Raw genomic sequence first — 22,180 nt, forward strand, 5'->3', positions numbered from 1 at the left:
CCACTAGTATTCTACAAGCGGCACCTAGATTTAGGCGCGGTATATAGAATACTCTTATTTGATATCCCAGGGCCTAAAACTATGCACCTCCATCTACACCAATGAAAATGTGGTGTAAATCCCTGTACATAGATTTACACACACTGGGTCATATTCTATAACTATGTGTGTAAATTTTGGAACGTCCATTTCCCTGCCCATTGCCATGACCCTTTTGAACTGCGCACATTAAAATTGAGGCGCAGTGCCCTATAGAATACGCTTATGGCCCCTTTTACCAGGCTGTGGAAAAAGAGGGCCGTTACATGCACGTCCATTTTGAGGGGGAGCCCTTACTGCCACTTATTGAGGTGGTAGTAAGGGCTCCTACGTTAACCCAGTGGTAACTGGGCAGCGGGCAGCACTGCCTGATTACTGCCTGGTACACTCCGGTGCTAAAAAAATTAATATATTTTTGTTGCACCAGAAGTGACAGCACACTAGGGGTGGGAAGTACCTCCGGGCTGCTGTGGTATCCCGGCGGTACTTCCTGTATAGCGAGCGGTTGGGCTTACTGCCGCTTAGACATCCATGCAGCAATGTCGGATAAGCAGGCCGATACCTTGGTCTGGGTCTCCGCGGTGATGTCTGGTGTGGAGAGATATAGCTGGGTGTCATCAGCATAAAGATGATACTGGAAACCATGAGATGAGATCAGTGAGCCCAGGGAAGAGGTGTAGATTGAAAAAAGAAGGGGTCCAAGGACAGATCCCTGGGGAACTCCAACAGAGAGCGGGATGGGGGTGGAGGAAGATCCATGAGAGTGTACTCTGAAGGTGCGGTGAGAGAGATAGGAGGAGAACCAGGAGAGGACAGAACCCTGGAACCCAAATGAGGACAGTGTGGCAAGAAGTAAATCATGATTGACAGTATCAAAAGCAGCGGATAGATCAAGGAGGATGAGGATGGAGTAGTGGCCTCTGGATTTGGCAAGGAACAGGTCATTACAGACTTTAGAGAGTGCCGTTTCTGTCGAGTGTAGAGGGCGAAAACCGGATTGAAGCGGATCGAGGATGGAATGAGAGGAGAGAAAATCAAGGCAGCGGCTGTGAACAGCACGCTCAAGTATTTTGGAGAGGAAGGGTAGGAGGGAGATGGGACGGTAGTTGGAGGGACTGGTAGGGTCAAGTGATGTTTTTTTGAGGAGAGGTGTGACTACGGCGTGCTTGAAGGTGTCAGGGACAGTTGCAGTGGAGAGAGAGAGGTTGAGGATATGACAGATGGAGGGGGACTTTGTAGTCATTCTGGGGTGGAGTAGGCACTTGACTAGTTAATTGCCAGTATTCAGCACTTAACTTGCCAAAGTAAGGGCATAAATAGGCAGGGTCGCCAAGGGGGGGGGCAGGGGGGGACAAAATTCCCCGGGCTCGGACTGCAGCGGCGGGGGGAGCGATGGGGGGCAGCAGCGGTGGGGGGGGGGAGCGACAGGTGATGGCATCGGCAGGGGGAGCGACAGGGGGTAGCAGCGACAAGGGGGGCGGAGGTGGGGCAGCCTTGCCCCGGGCCCGGCCTAGACTCTCGGCGGCCCTGTAAATAGGACTGCAGAAAAGTCAGTCCTACCTTTATGCGGTTCAGACTTAACTGGCTATGGTTTTGCCGGCTCCATCCACCTAGAAATTCAGTGCCGGAGCCCAGACATGGCCTGGCATTGAATTTCCAGGTATAACACTGGTGGCAGACAGCAAAATGTTGATCATCACAGGCTGAAAATCAGGCCCCACATTTTCAAACCTTTCCTCAAAGTTAATAATATACTCATTTTACATAACTGTACAGGTGATTTGTTCCAATAACTGAAACTGGAATACCTAATGTACTTTAGTAAATAGGCCCCATATATCTTCTCCAAAACACAACATAATCCTGGAAAAAAAATCCCATTTTATCTTGTTTAACTTAGAACAAAGCCAGCTAAAATACTTTTTCTAGAACATCTGCTCGAAGAGACGATGCTAACAAGAAACAAAGGAGTATGTTAAAAAAAAAGCAAAACAACCCACAATCACTAAAACACTGCTTGTTGCTTCTTCACACTCTAATGGAATTTTGCTTTATTTCTTTGGTTTAATGTGAGTGAAGTGCCAGCCATTCATTCTGGTGATTTATTTAAGGCTGTCTTCTTACATTTATTGAAAAGCTGAAATATATTTTTTTTTTCTTGCTTCTGTCTGAACACTGCAAGTAGGTTTCCTGGTTATCTCGGCTGCTGGGCACTAATGTAATATTTTAAAGCCTCCAGTGCCATCTGGTCTGTGAGTCTATGCAATTTTATATCATTAAGATGGGTCATTTCATCATTATGATACAGGATTTGTTTCATAGAGGCTATGAATTCCAGCTGTAGCCTACAGTTTGATCATTTTGGTTGGTTTTTATTGTGCAGGTGTTCTGAACTGCCTTCCATTGTCTTTAAACCTCTTTTTTCCTACTCTAGCAATGCGTTTAGGCTACATTTGTTTACATGACATGAACAGTGCAGTGATATGACGCAAGCAAAATATATGAGAATAATGCTGTACCTGTTCCAAATCCCAGCATGACATCTATTTGAGAGATTGGCGAGGTAGTGTCTTCCTCAAAGTCCAAAGGTGTAACCTCACTCCACATTCGAAATGCCAACTTGAAGGCATATGTCTGCTCCTCAATGGAGAGCTGGCTGCTGTATCCCTCCCCAGTCAGTCTCCATTTCAGACTCTTCCTAGCAAAAGCTCTTCTCTCAGTTCTGTCAGGTGAATCTTTTTCATTTTGATCATTCTGCACCCTGGAAAGCTACTTGTGGGGTCCCCCAAGGTTCGCCTCTTTCACCAACGCTATTCAACATCATGCTGTTTCCCCTTGCAACAGCACTAGCAAAACTAGGCTTGAAACCATTTATTTACAAAGATGATATAACCATCTCTATTCCCTTCCATTCCTCATTGGATGAAATCATAGATCTGATTGAAGCGAGTTTTTCCATCATGGATCATTGGGCTGAGGTATTTCGGTTTAAGTTAAACAAAGATAAAACTCAGTGTCTGGTGCTCTCGTCCATCCATACCAGATTTTCATCACGCTTGCTTGTCCTTAAAGACCAGACTCTCCCTATTTCAAAGAGCTTAAAACTTCTAGGTGTTGAGCTGGACCCTTACCTTCAACTGGATTTGCAAGTGCGAGTGGTCACCAAGCGGATGTTCTATGCAATGTGGAGACTGCGGCGCATTAGGTTTTGTCTCACCAGAGAGCTCTTCCGCACACTTGTTCACTGGTTAGTTCTCTCTCACCTTGACTACTGCAGTGGGATTTACGCAGGCTGCCAGGAGCAACTACTGCGAAAGTTCCAGACTGCCCAGAACACTGCTGCAAGACTCATCCTGGGCAAATCGCGCATGGTTCCCGCGCAACCTCTACGTCTCAATCTGCACTGGCTCCCAGTTAGAGAGCGAATCGCTTTCAAGCTCTGCACCTTAACGCATAAAATTATTTATGGTCTAGCTCTGGAATACATGATTCCTTTAATAGACCTCCCACCTAGAAATGCCATCAACACAGCCCGCACCTATCTCCAACTTCATTATCCGTCTTGCCGGGGTGTCAAATACAAGCTTCTTTTTGCCTCTACTTTTCACTACTCCAGCCCGAAGACTTGGAATGCTTTACCTCTGAACCTAAAATCTCAATCTGATCATCACCTTTTCAAGAAGATGTTGAAAACGTTCCTTTTTGAAAAAAACTTACTCCATTAGTAATTCTGCTAATTAGTCATCCTAATTGTTGTTAGTGTTCTCTCCTTATTCTGCTGTAAAATTCATGTGTTGTACTTCTCTACTTTTGTAATTCATGTAAGCCACATTGTGCCTGCATTTGTGGGGAAACTGTGGGGTATAAATGAACCATAAATAAATAAATAATTTTTATCTCTGGCTGGAGGTATTAACATGTTTAAAAAACGTCTCTTACGGATTCTTGAAGGTGATTCTTCATCATTTACAGTGTAGTTGGAGCTCATGGATTGATTGAGGGATGTGTCATTCACCTGTATGAAAGCGTTGCTATGAAGAGTAACAGGAAGAGCGTTCTTATTCTCGGTGACCTGATTGTCTGGAACACCACACCGAGGCTTGTTCATTGCTTCTATGGTGGCATCATCTAATAGCCCAGTCACTGGTAGATCATTTGCCCTTTGAAACTTTTTCATTGCTTCTGTGAAAATAGGATCTTTGGTAGGCTGTATTGGAAATTCTTGCCCTCGTCTTGAAATGGATATCCCTTCCTGCACTAGATCTATTTCTATTGGAAACTGGTCATAATTTCTTGCGGGGATATTTTGATAGACGCTTTCCTCCCAGTTTGTAGATTCCGTCCAACCGTATCTAGATAAGAATTGCTGTTACAAGGCACATACAAACATTCAGTTTCACAGATAAAATAGAATATAGATTGTACAATATCATCTGTTTTACAGGAGTCAGTTTGATCGGCAGACAATTTTTCATCTAGGACCAGGAAAATCCTACAAGATGGAAGAAACATCTGATAGCTGATGCACTACAGTCTGACCCCACCATACTGTTGTTCTGCTGGTCCTGTAGGAGCACAGAACAATAGCATCAATGCAGGTTGTAGGAACTTAGAAAGTGCACAGCACTGTCTGTCCCCAACAGCTCCCCCCTCCTCTTTCTGTCTACCTTCTTCCTGTGAAAGAGAAAGAAATGGTGGGAAGATGGAAAGGAAGGTAAAAGGAAGTCAGAATGTAAAAAAAATAGAAGACAGGTTAAGAAAACAGAAGGGCTAAGAGGAGAAAATCAAAATTCAATAGGGAGTGAAAATGAAGAAAAATGGGAAATGAACAAAAAAAATTGTTAATTTTAAAATAAGAAATTGGCAAAAAAGAAGAAAGAAAGCTGAGAAGAGACTGGAAGAGAACAGGAAAGAAAACGAGAATAAAGGATTAAGAAATAGAAAGGCTTGATAGTATTTTTTGAGAATTAATAGTATGGTACAATAAAAGAAAAATGGCAGGAATATAGGGATTAGTAAGAAATGGATAGAGATTAAGAACGCTCTCTTTTGTTTTTATGTTCTAGTATATATAAACTTGGTATTTTTGATATAGAAATTCTTCTTTTTAGGGTAATAAATCACACATGATATGTGGTAAACCGTGACAATAGTTCAGAGTTCTAGTTTACATATTGGTTCTGGAGAAAATTAATTGTAGGCAGCCTGAAAACCCAACTGACTATGGGATCAATAGAACAAAAACCACTGGCCTGTTTAGATCACTAAGCCAGCTTAGTTAGGGGCCCTTTTGCCAAGCTGCAGGAAAAAGGGCCTACGCTGGCAGTGGGGGCCATTTTGCCTGCGTGCCGGGGCCCTTTTTACCACAGCAGGTAAAAAAGCCTCCAGCACACATGGCAACGCGGTAAGATAACTCTTACTACATGGCCATGCGATGGGGATCCTTTACCGCCACCCATTGAGGTGGCAATAAGGGCTCCCGTGCTAACCCAATGGTAACTGGGCAGTGTGTGGCGATGCCTGATTACCGCCATGCAAGCCATTTCCGTGGTTTTCTTTTTCTCCCAGGAACGGCATGTACTCAGTGTGGGACTACAGCTGACGGCCATGTTGGGCCAGTGGCAGTCCCGAAAAAGCAAACGATAAGTCCGCTCTGTAAAAGAGCCTCTTAATTTGGGACCATATGGTACTCATTTTCAAAGCAGATAGACATTAAAAATTACTTTAAAAAGTCCATCTGCCAAAAACATCCAAATTATGATTTTCAAAAGGCTGCAGTTCATCTAAAGAGCAAAGGGGTATGTTGGAGGTGTGTTTTGGGTGGGAGTAAGGTGAGTCCTAAACAGTGGCATCGCTACGGGGGCCTTGGGGGCCTGGGCCCCCCAATTTGTGTTCAGGTCCCTCCAAAGTCTGCTGGTCTGGCTGGCAGGGGTCCTCAAGCCCCACCTGCAGAATCCATCCTCTAGTGAAGTATGCTCCGCGCTGCCTGCCTTGCTTCCCCACCCTGCGTATGCTCGGCTTTCCTCCCCCCAGTAAAAAGAAAATCAAGCTGGATCTTCTCCTTCCCCTGTGGGGATCTTTTACTAAAGCTTAACTTGAGTTATCTGCAGCAGGGCCCAAAGGAATAAAATGGACCCTGCTGCAGATAAATCAAGCTAAGATTTAGTAAAAGACCCCCTGTACATGGGACCATAGAGTCTGCATATCACTGACAGCTCCGTTGGTCCTACCCCCTATGATGCAACTTCCTGTTTGGGCAGGAACTGGCAGAGTTGTTAGTGGCATACAGACTCTTTGGCTCTGTACACAGTTTCTACTGAAGGCAATGCTGTGGGTCAGACAGAAAGGCGGCGGGGAGAGGAAACTTCTTTTTCTTTTTGTGGCTTGGAGAAGAATAAAGAGAGAGAGAAGGTAATGCTGGAGGTAGGAAATGGGAGGAAAGAGAGAGGATGACAGAGGGAGGGAAGAGACAGAGGGTCAAAGCTGTATATTTGGGATGGGGCAAAAGACAGAGTAGCAAAGCTGGAAAGAGAAACAGGCAATGCTGAATGGTGGGAGAAAAGAGGCTGAGGGTGATGGTAGAGTGAAGAGCACGGTTGCCAGATTTAAATAATTTTTCCGACCCAAACCAGCCTCTAAACCCGCCCAAAAACCCCATACCCCGCCCCCGCCATCACCAACCCCGCCCCCGCCGTCATCAGCTCCACCCCTGACGTCAACAGCTCCGCCCCAATGTCATTAACCACGCCCCCGCGGGGTGAAAAACCGCAGCCGGCGAGGAAAAAAAACATGCCCAATGAAAAAGAAAGCCGCCCAAAAAACCGCGACCCAAAAAACTGCCCATCTGGCAACCGTGGTGAAGAGAGAGAGAGAGAGAGAGCGGCAGGCAGTGCTGGATGGTGGGGGTAGGGGGTGGGATAGAGAGAGGGAAGATCCTGGATGGATGGGAGAAGGGAAGAGAAAGTAGAGATGCTGCATGGTAAAGTGGGGGGGGGGGGGGCGGGGGAGGGACAGAGACAGATAGGTGATGTTGGATGTAGAGAGAGAACCAGAGAGAAAATGAAGAATGTAAGATAGTAAGTGATAAGAATGTAAGATATCAGGGAGAATAAGAATGAATTAAGTCTGAGTGGTGGTCAGAGAGGCAGAAAAATGGAAGAAAGGTGAAAGGAAAATATCAGTGTCAGAGATGGATGTAGTGGAAGGTGTGAAGAACACATGAGATGAGAGAAAGACATGAGAAGAGAGAAAAATGATAAATGGACAGGAGATATGGGAAGTTAAGCGAAGACAGGAAAGCTGTAGCCAGAGACCACAACCTGCACAATTAGAAAAATTAAATGCCAGATAGCAAAGGTAAATGAAATTTTTATTTTTAATGTAGGGTGAAATAGTGTAGTGGCCATGTTAGTCCACTTTAGTCAATAAATAAAAATAAAACAAAAAAAGTAAAATAAGGTGACAACTTTTTGTTGGTCTAAATACATTTTTGATTAGCTTTCAGAGGTCTAAACCTCCTTCCTCAGGTCAGTAAACTCCAAAAAGCTAGTCAAAAAATGTATTAATGGGCCCTTTTACAACGCTGCGATAGAGCTACTGTGGCATTGGCTTGCACCAATCTGGCACTACCGCTGATCTACCACAGGAGCCAGCGGTAGTGCCTCCCCCAGCATGTGACATTTCCGGATCAACAGCAATAATTGTTTTTTTTTGTGCGAGGGCTTATCCGGCAGTAATCAGGCAGTGTGCCACCAGGTTAGTGCAGGAGCCCTTACTGTCTCCAAAATAGGTGGTGATAAGGGCTCCTCCCAGAAATGGCTGTACGGCAAGTGTGCACTTACCGCACGGCCATTTCCTTATTTTTTTTTTTGCCTTTTACCCACTGTGGTAAAAGAGGCCTCATTGTCTTTTCTGTATGGTGTACAGCGCTGCGTATGCCTTGTAGCGCTATAGAAATGATAAGTAGTAGTAGTGTGCGGCAAATCCACACACCGACGCTACCACAGGGCTCCTTTTAATGCAGCTTGATAAAAGGGGCCCTAAATTAGTTCAGTAAAAAAGGTATCACCTTATTATCCATTTTTGTTTCATTTATTTATTCATTTTTAATTTAGTGCGTGAAATGTGATAATTTTTTTTAATTTACATCGTATCTTTATATTCTGCACAGTATAGAGGGACATGCATCACAGTTTTTATTCCTCTGTTGTTGCACTGTATGCAGAGTCTAGTATCTTGGGGTTTTAATTAAAATTGTGTCTACATATTTCTATTTTTCATTTGTGGTTACTTATTCTTTACTTGCTGAGGGCCTCTCTGTGTTTGTATGTGAAAAAAATAACAGGTATTGTGTTAGCATTGAATGTCTGAATAGGCTGGATCTGTACTAATACTGTGCAGATCCATTTATACTAATACTGTACTGTACAGTTTTCTCAATAGGTGTATTGATGTTCTAATACAATATGTATGGTGCTGCCTTTTAATTGGTAAGCCCTTGCTTGTGACTCCTGGAAGTTAGTGCGATTATGGACAAGTTCCTGGAGGAAAAGTACATAGTCTGCTATTCAGATAGACATGGGAAAGTCACTGCTTGTCCTGGGATCGGTAGCATGGAATATTGCTACTATTTGGGTTTCTAGAAGAAAATTAGGGAGAAATGTAACATGTAGCTGATCCTTAAAAACCTCGACAATATACAATTTTTATTTTGTATTTTTGTTTATTTCATTTATCAAAAGGACAGAATGGCATGAGATATAGGTGAAAGAAAGCTATAAGACCTCTTATAGCATCCAGCTATTTTAGGTTAAAGCTTATGCTGTAATATCGGTCATTTGCCAGACAGTACCTATAAATTCATCTTACTGACTTTTATTGAATTTCAACATATAAAAATATCATTGACAATGTCAAAAAAAGTGATTATTTATCTTTAACTGTGCCACCTGTACCATGTGCTAGCAACTGTAAATAAGTCACCCGATGCCCACTTGAGATAATGGCATTTCGGTCAATGAAAGACCTACGTCTGGGCTAAAAGCAAGCAGTCACAGAATATTCAAAGTCGCTAAAGAGCGACAACCGATGAAAAACGCTCTCTCCTCTACATTCGTAAGTTATCGCTCTTTAGTGACCTTGAATATTCCGTGACTGCTTGCTTTTAGCGCCAGACGCAGGTCTTTCATTGACCAAAACGCAATTATCTCAAGTGGGCGTCAGGTAAATTATTTGCAGTTGCAAGTGTGTTCAGAGTCCATATTACCATCAGAAACAGAGGTCCTGGGGGGTGGGGGAGGCAGCTGGTGCTGCTGCAACAGAGCAGCACAGTGAAGTGCCCCCATAGGTACAAGTGCTATGACCCCAAAGATTTAAATCTGTCCTGCCATACACCATCCCATCCTGAATTAGCCCCATCCCCAGCTTCACCCCACTTTAGCCTCCCCAAACATCTGAGCCACTGAGGCCTATGGAAGGAAAGCTTCAGCTGGTGGGGCTTGAGGACCCCAGCTAGCCCAGGTATGTGGGGTTGTAGTGGAGGTGGAGAGTGGCGGGGAGGTAGGACAAAATGTGCCCCCCACTTTGGGCTCAGGCCCCCCCCTTAAAAAAATTTGAGGACTGGCTAGGCCCCTGATGCATATTCATAGTGGCTGTCCTGACAATGAGACTGGTTACATATGCCTCCAGGACTGGATTGGGAAACCCTGATTCCATCTATATCCTGCTGAAGATGTGAAAGAATGCAATATAAAACTTTCACACAATTATTAAAAAAAAAGGTCAGCATTGCAGTTAATGAAAACCAGCACAGGAAGGGGCAATTAACTAGTAAAACTTGGTAATAGAGGATTGTAAAAGCCAACCCAATGCAAAGTAATTAAAATGAATTACATAAATCCAAGGCACCCTAGTGCTTGAAAAAAATTCTAATTAAATCAAGATGTAAATGAATTATCAAGAAGAAAAAAAGCTGTTTCCTAATAATAACAAACACAGCTTCACCCTGGTATTATGAGTTTACACGTCTTCTGTTATTATTTATTACTCATACAGCTAAATCAATATTGAGACAATTAAAACTGGGAAAAGCTTATATGGGATGTAATTTGGAGGCACACAGGTGTAAAAACAGAAAATTAAATGTAAAGCATTTTGGGGTGCCAGAAGGCAGCATTCTCACATCGCCCTGATTTCAAGAGGTTTTCAGTCCTTTCTTTGGGAAGTGATGAGAGGAACAGTCCGGTCTTCAATAAGAGCATAAGAGTAGCTATACTGGGTCAGACCAATGGTCCAACTAGCCCAGTATCCTGCTTTCCAAACAGTGGCCAAGCCAGGTCACAAGTACTTGGTAGAAACCCAAATCATGGCAACACTCCATACTACAAATCCCAGGGCAAGCAGTTGCTTCCTATATCTGTCTCAATAGCAGACTATGGACTTTTCCTCCAGGAATTTGTCCAAACCTTTTTTAAACCCAGCTACACTAACCACTGTTGCCACATCCTCCGGCAAAGAGTTCCAGAGCTTAACTATTCGTTGAGAGAAAAAATATTTCCTCCTACGTATTTGTTTTAAAAGTATTTCCATGTAACTTCCTTGAGTATCCCCTAGACTTTGTACTTTTGGAATGAGTAAAAAATCGATTTACTTCTCTACTTGTTCTACACCATTCAGGATTTTGTAGAATGAGTAGAAGTAAATCAGGTTCAACTGCTGAACCAGAGTTCTGAAACTTGAACCCTACCTCCAGTACTCTTCTGCTTCAATTTAGATTGTAAGCTCTTTTGAAAAGGAACCTAAATTATATAAAATTGACTGAAGCAGGCGATGTTTTATAGACTACCAATTTATTGAGGCATGAACTTTTGAGCACCAGAGTCCACTGATTAGCTCATACAGTGCTCTAATACAGCAGTTCCCAAACCTGTTCTAAAGGAAGCCTGGTCACTTGGGTTTTCTGCATATTCACAATGAACATTTAGGAGATAAATTTGAATGCGTTGCCCTTATTGCATGGAAATTTACCTCACATATAACCTCATTGTGGACATCCTGAAAACCCAACTGAATGGGGATCCCAAGGACAGGGTTGGGAACCACTGCTATAAAATATATAATTATGTATGCATATTTTGTTTCTTAAGAATTCGTACCTGAGCTGAATTTAGGTCAGTGACTGATTTTGCTTGCTCTGAAGAAGAATCCTGGAGATCCGAGTGGTCCCTGCTGTGGAAGAGTCTCTCTGGCTGGCCAGGCTTGAGAAACATCAGCCAGCAGCAAAGGAGAGCCATCCAATGGGGAAAAACGCTCATTGCTAGTTTAGCTCAGTTCACTTCGGCCTTCCTCTTTGTTCTTATACCAAAGAAGAGACTCGGTGTGTTTTATTGACTGTCAGCTTGTAACATAACACTACCCACGGACCCCTTTCTGTCAGTACAAGTTCCTCAAACAAAGGTTTGCAAAGTTACAACAAACTTCAAAGTGTGCTAGAGACTCATCAACTTGTAGCAAATATGTAGATATTTCTGTGTGGTGTCAAATTGTCTTGTCTTTGAAGAACCACTGGCTTTTTTTGTTAATGCAGAATTGCCCAGCTAAGGACAAAATGGAGAAGGCATGACCTCTAGTAGGCAGTGTATGGGTAGCAATTGGAAGAGATGTGTGATGATAAGGGAAAGGAAGGAAGTCTCTGGTACATGCTTAGGGCTAAGTTTGCTAAAGTGACCAATGCGCTAGAACATGCTAACACAAAATATGGTTTTATTAGGTAGCAACATACATATAGACTAGAACGGACCATGTCTAAAGATTCAAGTATCTGTTATTGTTGTTTGTCTAGCTTAATTGTGATAAAACAGAGACGTGAAAGGTGCAATGCTGTAAAAAAATTTTTTTTTTAATCACAGGTCCCTGTCCCTGTGATATTCTTTATCTGGAGGTATAGCTAATTGTTCTGCATTATCTTTCACATTAAAAATTAATTCATAATAATGGCCACGTGTTAACAGTAATACACAGTCCCTCCCCATTTCCTGCCCCAGTAGCGGACATAGGGGTCCTTTTACCAAGCTGTGGGAAAAAGGGCCCTGCGCAAATGACGGGGCCATTTTTCCGCAGTGGGTAAAAAAGCCCACAGACACATATGACCATGCTGTAACTGGGCAGAATGTGCTGATGCCCGATTAGTGCCGGGTTGCTGCCAGGCAAGCCATTTCCAAGGGTTTTCTTTTTCCCCTGGAAATGGCACGCGCATGGCGACCATTTTGGGCTGGCACTCTGTAAAAGGGCCTCATAGTGATTTTCAAACCTGAAAAATGTTTTTTTTTTTTTCTTTCAAAAATGGCCATTTGCTAGACATTGTTGTGCTCAGTGCGTCTATCATTTTGGACTATTAAATAAAAAGTCCAAGTGAAAAATGCACAAAATCAAGCCATTGGGATGTAGTAGACTGGCCACACAGACATCCCACCAGAGCAGTGGGGTACCCTAGGGAGTGCTGCAGTGGATGTCACATAAAGGTCCCAGGTACACATCTCACCTTTACCCCTTATATTGTATGGTGAACCCTCCAGAAACTTCCAAAAACCTACTCTACCCAACTGTACATCACTACAATAGCCCTTATGCCTGCAAGTGTCACTTATATGTAGGTACAGTAGGTTTTTGGTGGGTTTGGAGGGCTCACACTTACATAGTAGATGACGGCAGAAAAAGACCTGCACGGTCCATCCAGTCTGCCCAACAAGATAACTCATATGTGCTACTTTTTGTGTATACCCTACTTTGATTTGTACCTGTGCTCTTCAGGGCACAGACCGTATAAGTCTGCCCAGCACTATCCCCGCCTCCCAACCACCAGCCCCGCCTCCCAACCACCAGCCCCGCCTCCCACCACCGGCTCTGGCACAGACCGTATAAGTCTGCCCAGCACTATCCCTGCCTCCCAACCACCAGCCCCGCCTCCCAACCACCGGCTCTGGCACAGACGGTATAAGTCTGCCCAGCACTATCCCCACCTCCCAACCACCAGCCCTGCCTCCCAATCTCAACTAAGCTCCTGAGGATCCATTCCTTCTGCACAGGATTCCTTTATGCTTATCCCACGCATGTTTGAATTTCGTTACCATTTTCATTTCCACCACCTCCCGCGGGAGGGCATTCCAAGCATCCACTACTCTCGCCGTGAAAAAATACTTCCACCACAAGTGTAACAGTTAGAGTGGGTTATGGGCCTGGGTCCCCTTCTCTACAGTGCACTGCCCCAACCACTTGGCTACTCCAAAATATCCAATTGCTAGGAAATAATGCCAAAATCCCACCTTCAACATGCCCTTTGACAAGCCTCCTTGTGATTTGGATGCACTGTAGACGAACTACATAGAAAAATGTCTTAAAATGTGGGCATTACTAAAACTATGAGCGTGGTTATAGAATACCCCTGCACCGCACCTAACTTAGGTGCTGGTATTTACACCATGTTTTAGTTGGCATAAATTCCTTCGACTAGGTTTAGGCATGCATAAGGGCTCTAGGTGTATTCTATAAACCACACCTAAAGTTAGGCGTGGTTTATAGAATACGCCTAGGCGGAAATTTTTTTGGTGCCAATTTTTCAGGCACCATATATACCATGGAGGCTGCGCTTAACACAAGACTATCTCTACTTCAGGAAGCAGGTGAAAGCTTGGCTCTTCAACTAAACCTTTACTGGAAGAAGTAACAGGCTAGGACATGTTTATCCACTCTTACCCTAGCTGAGATAACATTTAACCATTTCTCTGACCTGATGTGCAACTTTCTTTAAATCAATCACCTTACTTTCTAACTCTTCCTACTTTCTTACCCTTCTATATGTTACATCTTTGCTTTACTACTCTACTACTATTTAACATTTCTAGAGCGCTACCATGCTTCGCTATCACCTATAATGTTCTATTACGTATTGTGTTGACATTGTAAATAGTATACCATGCCATACTGTTTTTGAATATTTTTACTGCTGTAATTGTCTATTGCTCATGTTTGATCTATTCTTATTGTACACCGCCTTGAGTGAATTCCTTCAAAAAGGTGGTAAATAAATCCCAATAAATAAATAAATAAATAGAGTCTAGCCCTTTATACAATACATGTTGAGAAAGGACACCTGTGGTAGACAGAAGATGACATCTGCTTTTAGTTCAAATTTCTTTATTATTATTCCAGGGCAGAGCTCACTTTACAACTACGGTAGAGAATACAAATGCAATGAGATCTCCCATTGACATATCCAAGATTAACAATGAAAACACTTCATCCAACAATTCCTCTTCCTGTTCCTTCCCTTACCCCAAACTAGCAATTCTACCCACCCTCCTAACTGCCACCTACCCCATTACAAATTTAACACTGTACTTTTGGCCTGCAGGTAAAGAGTCTGCATATATGGAGACCACATATCCACACCCTTTTCAGTCACCTACAAAGCAAATAAAATTGATGTAAAAAAAACCCAACCCTCCAGTACTCGGAGTGAAAGGTGTAACTTGATACTTGAATACATACTATTGCTGAAAAAAATTAAAGCTCTTAATCATGGCTCACCATAGGGTTGGTGTACATGATTGCACCTAGATGTACATGTGAAGGGCTTAGCTCAGGCCCATTTCATAGTTCTGTCTCCATCAGCTCATGACAGGCATTCCTATACTGCTTAAAGGATAGACCATTCCCCAGCAGCCAATTCTGAAGTATTACTTGTTTCACTAACAAAACGACCCTCTTTAGCAGGGAGCAGGGTTCTCTCTCCAGGCCAGCAAGCCTTGGGAATACATTAAACAAGCACAACTCTGCCAACACCACTACAAACCCCTGTAGTAATATTTGCATATAGTGTGCCACCTTATTCCACAGCTACCAGATGACAGAGCACACCCAAAAACTCTGGAGGAATGTACCTGCCACTCTCACACTTGAAGCACTAGTCAGAGGACGTCAGCTTTGCCTTGAAAGCCTAGAATCATATTTTCAGTCAGTTCCCTAGTCTTCTAAAAGTTCCCTTCCAGAATCTGGACCGCACAGCATCTTATCTACAACTGAGATTAGTTCCAGAGATGGGTTTTGTGCAATCCATCTTCACTGCTGAGACAACCTTCACCCAAAAAGACAGACTAAGACACTTCAGATCAGAGGCATCCTATCAACACAATCTTGTACAGTCTTCTATGGCTTAATCCAGGAGTCAGCTGTGAGACATCAGCCAGTAGTCCATGAAAAAGAGGTAAGACTAGGGTTACCATATTTGTGGAGACAAAAAAAGAGGACACAAAAAATAAAAAGGGTTGCTACCTTTGCTAAAGAAATATGTAATATTTAATGTGTAAATGGCTTCTAGTTAATGAACCAGTGCTTTTTTTGAGGAGGTACTTGGGGGTACTGAGTACCGGCACCTTTTCCAATATCTGCTACAATTGACCCATGGACCCCAAATTTTAATGAAAGAGTCAGGCTCTACACACCAATTCTGACTTATCATAGATTCTGTGACTGGTTGCAGGGGGTCTGGCTATTATGGAGTGGGTCCCTCAGTGATTACCCCACCCCTGAAGGGTGGCCTGGCATTTGAGTACCGACACTTTTTTTGATAGAAAAAAACACACTGTAATGAACACACGTCAAAAGTGACTGACATACAGTACAGCAGTAAACAATAACTTACTTTTTAAAAACCTTTGGATTTGAGTTTGACTACGTCTGAGCCCAAGCGTACTCATCAGAAGAGCAGATGTCCTTCAACAACTTTGGCTGGCTTCTGAGATAAATGTGAAAGTCTTTGCATGGCAAATGTTTCAAGTTGTGCTGCATGAACAAAATTCCTTTCACAGAATGAACCAGCAGGGAAATAGAGAAGATCAGCAATGCCTTTCTGTCTATTTAGCACCCCCTTGTGTCCAGACTGACTAATAGGCCAGAGATGGTTTCTCTTATTATGTGGGCAGGTGTGTTGGTCATAGGCACACGAAAGAACAAGAGGATATTTTCCTAAAATTTAAAAAACCTGGAGGACTTATCTGAAGAAGTCTTGAAGGAGGACATGTCCTCTTAAAAGATGATGTATGATAAAACCTAGGTGAGATCTGCCACTCTGAGGGAGCCAAGGACTTTTCTGTGTGCATCTCACAATTCAGGTGAGAACAGTGGTTTTCTTCCTATGGCCCAGGGTTAGATAGAAAGCATTGCTATGTTTCAAGTGTGATTCAGGACCTTTAGCATGTAGTTCATTAGGTATCTATTATTAGTCTATTAGGGAACACGAAGATTGTATCAGGAATAAATTATTAGTTGTACTGCAATCGGTACCTCACTGTTTGTGATTTAGTACTGTGATACGTTTTGCTGCTAAGTTTGCAATTTCTTTGCCAGAACATTAGAGTAGCCATACTGGGTTAGACCAATGGTCCATCTAGCCCAGTATCCTGTTTCCAACAGTGGCCAAGCCAGGTCACAAGTACCTGGCAGAAAGTCAAATCAAGGCAACACTCCATGCTACTAATCCCAGGGCAAGCAGTTGCTTCCCCACATCTGTCTTAATAGCAGACTATGGACTTTTCCTCCAGGATCTTGTGCAAACCTTTTATAAACCCAGATACGCTAACCGCTGTTTCTGCATCCTCCGGCAAAGAGTTCCAGAGTTGAAATATTCGTTGAGTGAAAAAATATTTCCTCCTATTTGTTTTAAAAGTATTTCCATGTAACTTCCTTGAGTGTCCCTTAGTCTTTGTACTTTTGGAACAAGTAAAAAATCAATTCACTTCTACTCATTCTACACCACTCAGGATTTTGTAGACCTCAATCATATCTCCCCTCATCTGTTTCTTTTCCAAGCTGAAGAGCCCTAACCTCTTTAGTCTTTCCTCGTACGAAAGGAGTTTCATCTCCTTTATCATTTTGGTCGCTCTTCTTTGAACTTTTTCTAATTCTGCTATATCTTTTTTTGAGATACGGTGACCAGAACTGAACGCAGTACTCAAGGTCAGGTCATACCATGGAGTGAGAGTGATAGAGAGGCATTATGGTATTTTCGGTCTTATTCACCATCCGTTTCCTAATAATTCCTAGCATCCTGTTTGCTTTTTTGGCCACCGCCGCACACTGAGCAGATTTCAGCATATTATCTTCAACGCCACCTAGATCTGTTTCTTGAGTGCTGACCCCAAGGTGGACCCTAGCATCAGGTAACTATGAATCAGATTATCCTTTCCAATGAAACAGACACGGGGAAGCTACTGCTTGCCCTGGGATTGGTAGCATAGAATGTTGCCACTATTTGGGGTTCTGCCATGTACTTGTGACACTGTTGGAAACAAGATATTGGGCTACATGGACCATTGATCTGACCCAGTATGGCTAGTCTTATGTATTTGTAGTGCAGCAGTAGACAATCTACTTTTCAGGAACTTCCGGATTTGAGCTTGACTGAGCCCAAGAGTACTTATCAGAAGAGAGGATATCCCTCAACAACTTTGACTGTCTTCTGAGGTATGTATGAAAGTCTTTACATGATATATGCTTAAAGTTGTGCTTCATGAACAACATTCCTCTGACAGATTTAACCAGCAGGGAAATAGAGGAGATCAGCAATGCCTTTCTCTCTATTTAGCACCCCCATGTGTCCAGACTGACTAATAGGCCAGAGATGGTTTCTTTCATTATGTGGGTAGGCATGTAGGTTATAGGCACATAAAACAAAAACCTGGAGGACATGTCGCCTTAAAAGAGGATGTATGGTAACCATATACAGGGCGCCTCACCAACTGATTACCTCAGCTCTGTTATCTCTGTGAAACTCTCTTCCCACAAACTTCTCACAGAATAATGAAACTGTAAACCGTTCATTTTCATAAACAACTTATAATTGAAAGAGGTCAGTGTCCATGATGCAGTGCACAAAGAAATCTACGACAGCCTGGTTATGATGCAGACATAGTTCTGCTGATAGGCCCAAAATGGCTAATGCAGGCCTTATGTACCCAAACAGGTATGGGCAGTATATATTCCTATAGTTCCAGTGTCTCATTCTGTTCTCAAATACCTCCAACCTCTCCAATGTATACTAGTATGATCTACAACCAGCTTAGTTTGTATACCCCGGATATCTTCAACCTTCTTTTCTAATGCAATAGTTGTCCTTCATGTCGCACCATTTTCTTCTGAAAAAGTGTATCCCAAGCAGCCACAGTCTACAGAGTTCTCTAGTACTCCCCCTATTCCCAACAGTTCTTTTCAGACAGACGATGGCCTTCTAGATAGACTCCGTCGTAATCAACACAGGTTTCTCCAGTCTCTGCAAACTGCCACTTACAGTTTCTTCTTCCAACTTTTGTGGTCCTGATATACTCAGGGTCTCTAAACCCTGCTCCACAGAGGAAACAGCATTTGCAGCTGTCCCGGTTGCTGAAACCAACAAACAGCTCTGCTCTTGAGAATCCCTCTCAGTAGCTGCACCCATATTTTTCTTTGGTTCTATTGCACTGCATGTTCCACTTCATGGTGCCACATGGACTGCCTCACTCTCCATAGCTAGCACTGCAGCTGTCCTCCACCTTTGTGGAGCTCGTGGTGGGAGCAAGTAGAGGAGGTTGATCATTCAAGCCAAGTGAAAGGTAAGGCCGTCATTCTTTCCCTCTCCACACTGTCAGCAAGGACCTCAGCAACTGGGGAGGTTCCAATGGAGCTACAAACTGCAAAATAGGACAGTATGGCAATCAAGCTCACAAACACAAACTTTACTCTTTTGTTTTCCCTTATCAGAAAAAAAAATTCAAGCAGAAAAACAAATCAATTTGTGAGCTCAGCTGAGAACAGCCCGTTCAAATGTCTGACCTGATGGCCATCATGGATCCTCTTCTCATGTTGCTTTATTTATATCTTACTTAGACCAGCATTTTCCTGCTTGGCATGGAGAGGACAGCAGTAGGACACTGGATCACACCACCTCCAGCACATACATTTTCATTTTTTCAGATTAAGAAAAAGGACAAAAATATAAAATGCAAGCTAGGTCAGTCTGTTCCTGGCATAAACAGAGGATGAACCAAGAAATCAGCCCCCTGGATCACTTTTACATATCTAATCTATTTATCTAATGTTTCTGTCTGCATCAGCAGTGTTTGGAAGGATTTCGACCTTGACTTTACTTACACAAATAATTTGAACAACAGTACTGTTGAAAGTTAATCCAATTTTGTGCTCCAATAACTCAGAACATTAGGCTGGCTATAAAGACAGCATCTTACTGCTCTTTTAAGGGCACTCAGCTGCCTTATTTAAATCTTCTTTATGTCCCCTCCTGTTTTGGTTTCATATTTATGAGAATGGGTAATCTTTTAAAGAGACAAGTTGGCAGCCCAATGTGGATTCTGAATCCTAAGTTTCATGGGCCTTCTGTTAAAAGCAAAAGGTATAAAACAGCGGTGCCTCTTAAAAGCTCTATCCAAGGACCTGTTAAACATCTTACTTCATCCTCAACAGTTTCGTGTGTTTGTTTTTAAAGAACATTTTTTTTCTCTTATTCATTTGAATTTTACTTATATATTTTAAAAAATGTATACCACTTCTATCCCTAGGTTGTTTACATGAAAAACATATATAAAAATTGTAAAACAAAATATTAGCAAAACATCATATACAGCAGATTACCATACAAATCAAGCTGAAAAAAATATCACACTCAAAACTCAGGAGCTGGGAAAAGCTTGCACATACAAGTGTGTTTTAATCATCTTCTTAAATTGCTGCAGAGATGAACAAAAATGAACATGACCCGGTAATGCATTCCATAACCTTGGGCCAGCTGCGGCGACAGCGCAAGCAGCTAATTCAGACCAATGAAAAGTAGTTACTGCTGGCACAAAAAGGTTCCTCTCAATAGCTAAACAGGTATACAACTGAAACACCTCTGTTAGATACTTTGGACCTCCTTCGTATAAATCTGATAAATCAAGGCCAGTACCTTATATATAATATGAAATTTAACAGGCAACCAATGCAATGTATTTCCGTACTCCAAAAATCAATCACTGCAAAATTTGAATCATTTGCAATGCATTACAGTGTAGAACAGTTTTCTTTGCCTGGCCAGTCCTGTTAAGATCTGAGGCTGCCACATTTAAAGTTAAAGGCTTATCTTTTTTCAGCACACATTTTCTAGACAATAATTTTGTGTATCTTGCTTGATGTACAGCAGATATTTCTTTTTTATGTTTTAGTACTGGTCTTGTTTTAATTGAATTGTGTATTTTTTTTTATTGTATCTGCCCAGATTTGTAGATATGCAGGATATAAGATTTTATTGATAAATTAGGGGTCGGGGGAGGAGTGAGCAACAGGGAGAGGTGGATGGATAATCAGTAGGCGACAAAGCAGTATGCTCTGGTTTTAAGGTTCCAAGAGTCCTTTCTTCAGCGTGTTAATCCATTTAAAAATGGCTTATGAAAATTGTGCATCCTTCACATTGGTTAATGCATACATGCTGTAAGCTGCTGGTGTGATGATAGAAGAAAAGAGACAGCGAGGAATGCTGTGCCAGAGAAAGTATTGGGCAGTCGAGAGGGAGCATAAATTTAGCACCTATGGATACAGAGTCTTACATCTGGCCTTACCTACAGGAGACACTGAGTTCAGCTATCGATTGGGCAGTTCTGGATTCCTGAGTAATCATTAATTGGCTGTTTTAACTATTTGCTTTGTGACAGCATTGAATTCATTGACATTATACACAGTGACTGGAAAAAACAGGACTCTCAACGTTTTTCCAAACAACCCAAAAACAAATGTATTGTTATTAAAAAATTATTACTATTATTGACAGGTGTTACTGCAACATGCTGTAAAAACTGGATGATTCTTGTTTCAAAATGACGTCATTCAGGAAATTACCATTAAGATCTGTTTAAGCAAAATGGTGTTTAGCAAAGAAGACAAAATTGCGATTAAATTTTTGTGACAAAATAAGGCATCTGACACAAACTGCTAAGGGAGTATCCTAATAAAGGCTGGGCGAATGTATTTTCAAAGGCCCTTTTCCTAAGACACATAGGTGCCTACGCGCATACGTGTGTCAAATTAGTACTGCCCAGCTACCGCATGCCCCAAGCGGTAATTCTAATTTTGACGCATCAAAAATGCGCATCCGAAAAGAATTTCTATTTTCTACCACGCGGCGCTAACTGGGCAGTAATTGGCAGTGTACACGCGCTAAGAATTACCACCTGGTTAACGTGTAAGACCTTACTGCTAAGTCAATAGGTGGCAGTAAGGTCTTAGGCCCAAAATGGACATGTGCTAACTTTTATTTTGCCACACATCCATTTTTGGCAAAAAAAAAAAAAAAGGGCCTTTGTTGCAGGCATGCTGAAAAATGGACCTGCGCATGTCCAATACACGCATCTATACCAGCGCTCACCATTTTCAGTGCACCTTAGTAAAAGGGCCCCTAAATGTTTAAGCAATTGCAAAGTATTTTGACACTAGGTAAGGGGTCCATTTTTTCTGTACACTGTGTAGAAAGAAGAATGCAATATGATGAGATCAGGTAACAGCTTATGGTCTATCTGATGGGATATCAAGGCTTTCTGAAGAGCTAGGGATTGACTGAGCTGGCCATTGGGATGCTAATTTTTTTTTGTTACATTTGTACCCCGTGCTTTCCCACTCATGGCAGGCTCAATGTGGCTTACATGGGGCAATGGAGGGTTAAGTGACTTGCCCAGAGTCACAAGGAGCTGCCTGTGCCTGAAGTGGGAATTGAACTCAGTTTCTCAGTCCACCACCCTAACCAATAGGCCACTCCTCCACTCTCCTTACAGAGTTTACTTTATGAAAGACAACAGCTTGATGTCTATATGCTAACACTACGCAAAAATAACCCAGCTGCCCTTAAAAATCACTTTCTAGACAGAGACTGCATTATCATGTTCATTGAGACAATAGACAAAATAAAGGACTCCTTAATTATGAATTGGGATTTATTAACCATGTTTATGAAGCCTTACGAATGAATAGATCATATGACCGTAATCAAGTATTACAATTGAATACTGTAGTTTTCTCAAGGTTATAATTAATTTAATCATTCTCTTTAGCATACTGATTGGCACATTCA

General features: G+C 42.4%; 1 protein-coding gene across 1 annotated transcript in view; it reads right to left on the reverse strand.

Moving 5' to 3' along the window:
- Positions 1–18,526, reverse strand: part of MMP21 (matrix metallopeptidase 21) — a 31,127-nt gene extending 12,601 nt beyond the window's left edge. Inside the window, 5 exon segments of the mRNA XM_030204957.1 lie at positions 2,559–2,793; positions 3,944–4,054; positions 4,085–4,405; positions 11,193–11,294; positions 18,380–18,526. Coding sequence (XP_030060817.1) covers positions 2,559–2,793; positions 3,944–4,054; positions 4,085–4,405; positions 11,193–11,294; positions 18,380–18,526 — 916 coding nt within the window.
- Between the last annotated feature and the right edge of the window lie 3,654 nt (positions 18,527–22,180).

The sequence above is a fragment of the Microcaecilia unicolor genome, chromosome 5 (assembly GCF_901765095.1).
Source record: "Microcaecilia unicolor chromosome 5, aMicUni1.1, whole genome shotgun sequence".
Classification (NCBI taxonomy): Eukaryota; Metazoa; Chordata; class Amphibia; order Gymnophiona; family Siphonopidae; genus Microcaecilia; species Microcaecilia unicolor.